Consider the following 4,829-nt stretch of genomic DNA (forward strand, 5'->3'; position numbering starts at 1 on the left):
GAAAATTACTTTTAGGAGAGGCAGTGGACTAGTGGCAGAAACTTGGACTATGGGCAGAAAAGGTCTCTGGTTCGTCTCTGGTTCGACTCCACGGAAGAAACAACAAAAAGACGAACCTGTCCAAAAATTCAAGAGGATTCTCCCTACCCTGTCTAGTGCCCCTGAGCAAGGCACCTTACTCTCCCAGCATCTGCTCCCCGGGCGCCGTACATGGTCGCTCACTGCTCTGTTTGTCCTTCACCAGATGGGTCAAAAGCAGAGGTTAAATTTCCCTACCTGCATGTCTGTGCATGTGTTTGGGACGAATAAATGCATCTTAATCTTAATCTGAATTAGAAACATCTCACCACATATGAGGTTGTCCAGTCCTTTAATTATGCCTTGAAAAATAATTAATATATCACTGAATCTACACAGTTAGGATAAGATGAATGCAAATGACTTTGTAAAGGTTGAAATGATGGCAGAGCTGTTAATTGGATTACATTCAATTATATCGTAGTACCCAGAAATCTAAAGTGTGTTATATTATAGCGCCATGACTCATGTTTGTGGTCAGTACCCGAGGGACCTCATAAAAACAAACTATTCTCAATCTCTAAAAAGATAAATTAAAAAACTACTCATAATAGGAATTAAACACATTGATTTAACAACCTTCAGAAATTAAACAACCTGCCTTGTGGCAAATTTCTGAAACATGCTCGTAAGCAATTCTCATTCATCTTCTTTTAACTGTTCACTGTTTATAAGCAGTATACACACATTTAGTAATTGGCTCACTATAGTTCAGGTGGATGCACTGACTTTTTAATATTAAACAGTGTTTGTCAACTTTTATAACTTATTTAATGTTTTTCATTCATCGTCAGTTTTGTATTGCCATTGGGGCTAACGGGAGGAGTTATAGCTGTTGAAAAATACATGAACTAAGCATGTTTATCTATTAATGTTCAGGTAAATTATAGTGTTTTTATTGCTATAAATTTGAGAAGAATAAGAGGAAATTAAATATCAATGTAACTCCACATTTGAGTCCTGTCCAACCGTAATAACTCATGTGATCCACTAGGGGTCCGCACTGAGCTATTTTCAGAGAGGCAACCTTTGTGTGGGTTCAACAACAACAACAAAAAAACACAGTGCAGCGTGAAATCAAGAATAATTAACCCTACTGATAAGCAGCTTTACATAAACACTTATTACCCTTAATTTGTTTTTACTGGTTTGTAAGTCTTAATTATAGGCTAAATAAAAAATAAATAACATTGAGACATGCCCCTAATTGACAGACAAAGTTAATTAATAAGGGATTGAAGTATTGGCAGATATTCTAGTAGTAGATTAAACAATCATCTACATTTAGTTAATTAACGTTATAAACATTTTTTAAGCAGAAAAGGGTCGGTTCTCGTGTGCAGGCCACTCCCCTGTGAACGTGCTTTTCTCTGCAAACAGAACATCTTTGGGTTTTAAGCTGCAAGTCAAACAAAACCAAACATCCACAGACACCAAATTGGATTCTGGGGAAAAATAATAACCAGCCATTTGTTACATTTTCTGGGAAAATATATTTTTAGAATTTGAGAATAATAACTATTTTAACATAAAAAAGGGAAAAACAGCCATTTGCTGCCGCGGCGGCTCAGATGGAGCTCGGTGAGAAGCTCTCATACATATTCATGCTGCGGAACCCGGGACACGCGGCCCAGTAATTAATTTCATCGGCCTCCTTTGAGCTGCACATGTTTGTTTGTTTTTTTGTTTGTTTGTGTCACTTTGTGCTACAAAGACACACATGCGAGCGTGTGTCTGGGGAAGGGGGGGGGGGGGGGGGGGGGGGATGAAAGGTAGCTGACGTCAGACCTAGTTGGCATGCCAACTCAGAGAATGGAGCCAGAGATGGAGCCAAGGTGGTGAAAGGAAACAAAAGGTGAGGCTTTTTATATGATATTCATGTATGTATCAAAGAGTTCACCGCCCGAAGCTGAGTTGGTTTCACCTGTAAAAGGACCCACAGTGCCCCCCCCCCCCCCCCCCCCCCCCCACACACACACACGTACGACAACTGATAAAGTCTGCACATGGATGATATCTAAAAAAAATTATACATCCTGCCACGTGAAGGACACAAAGATGATGGCGAACAGGAGATAATGAACAACAGTAGGAAAGTCTCCCGACAAGATGCCATGGAAACGCTAGAGGGTGGGGGGGGGGGGGGGGGGGATACCCGGGAAACCACCGTCGTCATGGAGACTGCATCACGAGGGGGGCGGGACGATGATCCACCGTGTTTTGCATCCTGTCACCACGTGACCTCACACTCTCTCTCTCTCTCACACACATATACACACACGGTCATTCACAACGTTGGTTGTTCCCTGAATTTGACACTGACACGAGGCTGATAATGACATTCTGAGTCGGTACCAGATAACTTAACTCGTTTTTATTTAATATATTCTATAAAGGCAGTTCTGAGTTAATAACCACAACTTGTACGTAAAGCTTGACGTGTTATTAATCGTGATACGCGTTTCCGACAGGTTGTGATATTAAATATAACCTAAACAGGCTTTTTGGCCATGTAGTCTATTCTTTCACATTATACTGGACAATTCAACTTTTTCTTTCCACGAAGCACAAGACGTAGTTTTTGGACTCACGGGTAAGATGCGGTAATAGTAGGCTACACGTGTATCCCAGTCATAAACCCAGATATGTTGGCATCTTCACTGGAGAAATATCAGTTTTAACAAGCAGCTATACATGTTCATTATATATGTTTTTAATTTGACCCAAATTAATACGTTTACAGTGCAGGTGACTTTTTGAATACTTCTTCTTAGAAATACTAAAGACACTCGAATACACACTGGAGATATAATTTCTCACGTGTGTAAATTTTAATATAAACGACAAGATGCTTGTTAAAAGGGACATTTGGCAGAGTGCATCCACAGATATCGACAGACACATTACGACTGGCTATGTTAAAAAAATAAAATCGGTATTTATAGATTTCCCTTCGTGCTCATTTACACGTCCGTGAAGATCTTTTTGATGTTCACGCAGTTCTGCTTGTTCTCGGTGCTGAAGCTGGGCTGCTTGATGCCCTCCTCTACCACCATGTACTCGGACTTGCTGAGGGACGAGGAGCTGCACGACCTCCTCAGCTCCTCCACGGGGAGGTGCTCGCAGCTGCCAGGGTTCGCGTACAGCGGCATCTCCTCTCCGTCCGTCTCCCGGTGGTAAAAGTAGTTGAAGTTGGACACAATCACGGGCACGGGCAAGGCAATGGTCAGCACGCCTGCTATGGCGCACAGAGACCCCACTATCTTCCCACCGATGGTCACCGGGTGCATGTCCCCGTATCCCACCGTGGTCATGGTCACAACAGCCCACCAGAAGGCGTCCGGGATGCTGGTGAAGCTGGACGAGGGGTCGTCCGCTTCCGCGAAGTAAACCGCGCTGGAGAAGAGGATAACTCCGATGAAAAGGAAAAAGATCAACAAGCCCAGCTCCCTCATGCTGGCTTTGAGAGTCTGACCCAGAATCTGAAGTCCCTTGGAGTGCCGGGACAGCTTGAAGATGCGAAAGACCCGCACCAGTCGGATGACCCTCAGGATGGCGAGGGACATCGCCTGCTGGCCGCTGTTGGTTTGCTGCTCGGCCAGCTCCGTCCCCAGGGTGATGAAGTAGGGGATTATGGCGACGATGTCAATGATATTCATGATGTTTTTGGAGAAGGTTGCTTTGCTTGGGCAGGAGAAGAATCTCACCAGCAACTCGAAGGAGAACCAGATGATGCACAGGGTCTCGATCACAAAGAAGGGGTCTGTGAACGGGCTTGGCACGTAGGGTGCTGTGCCATTGACCTCGGGTGCCACTGTGGCTCGGTCCTTCTCATCTCGAAATTCCGGGAGAGTCTCCATGCAGAAGATGACGATAGAAATCAGAATGACCAGCACTGAGACGATGGCGATCCCTCTGGCTGGCCCCGAGCTTTCAGGATACTCAAACAAAAGCCAAACCTGCTTTTGGAATTCATTATTGGGCAAAATGCGCTCCTCTTCTTTTATAAACCCTTCATCCTCCCTGAATTTCTCCATGGTCTCCTCCCCCAGCTGATAAAACCTGATCTCCTCGGAGAAAATATCAATGGGGACGTTGACAGGTCTCCGTATGCGCCCCCCTGACTGGTAGAAGTACAGGATGGCATCAAAGCTGGGTCTGTTCCTGTCGAAGAAGTACTCATTCCTCAGCGGGTCAAAGTAGCGCATCCTCTTCCTAGGGTCCCCAAGCAGCGTGTCCGGGAAATGGTTGAAAGTTTTAAGTTGCGTCTCGAAGCGTAAACCCGAGATGTTGACCACCACCCTCTCGCAGCATCCCTGGCGGCCGCGCTCGTATCGATCCACGGTCAGGTGAGGCGCCGAGAGCACGGCGGACTCCTCCAGCATGTTCTCCATAGTCATGACGCCCTTCTCCACCTCGGCATAGCCCCGGCTGTCGGACGCACTGTGGCCCCTGATCCCGGCAGACGAGGGGGACTGGATCCCGCCGGAGGTCCGCTCATCCATACAGGTGGTTTTCGGTGTGGGGGGGCCGAGGGCGACACGCCTCTCTCAGCCAAAGCCTGCAGCCCTGGAGAGCCGAGGCAGACGCCACTTAATAGCATCTCTGGTAACCATCACCTCTCTGCATCTGTGCGTAACCGCACACTGAGGCGCTGCGCTCTCCTCTGACTTATCCTCTCCTCCACCCAAACACGTCGACACCCGCCCACGGCGCGCATATGTCTGACATACGTCCACCCGCCGTCCAAT

At 46.3% G+C, this 4,829-nt stretch overlaps 1 protein-coding gene across 1 annotated transcript; it reads right to left on the reverse strand.

Moving 5' to 3' along the window:
• Positions 1-3,041: 3,041 nt before the first annotated feature.
• kcna3a (potassium voltage-gated channel, shaker-related subfamily, member 3a) lies at positions 3,042-4,583 on the reverse strand. Its single transcript, XM_053439861.1, has one exon. It carries the CDS (start codon positions 4,581-4,583, stop codon positions 3,042-3,044), a length of 1,542 nt encoding a protein of 513 aa, XP_053295836.1.
• Positions 4,584-4,829: the final 246 nt, after the last annotated feature.

The sequence above is a fragment of the Pleuronectes platessa genome, chromosome 2 (genome assembly GCF_947347685.1).
Source record: "Pleuronectes platessa chromosome 2, fPlePla1.1, whole genome shotgun sequence".
NCBI classification, from domain to species: Eukaryota; Metazoa; Chordata; class Actinopteri; order Pleuronectiformes; family Pleuronectidae; genus Pleuronectes; species Pleuronectes platessa.

Coding starts and splice junctions, on each gene's coding strand:
- kcna3a (XM_053439861.1), bottom strand. CDS start 4,583: ATGGATGAGCGGACCTCCGGCGGGATCCAGTCCCCCTCGTCTGCCGGG.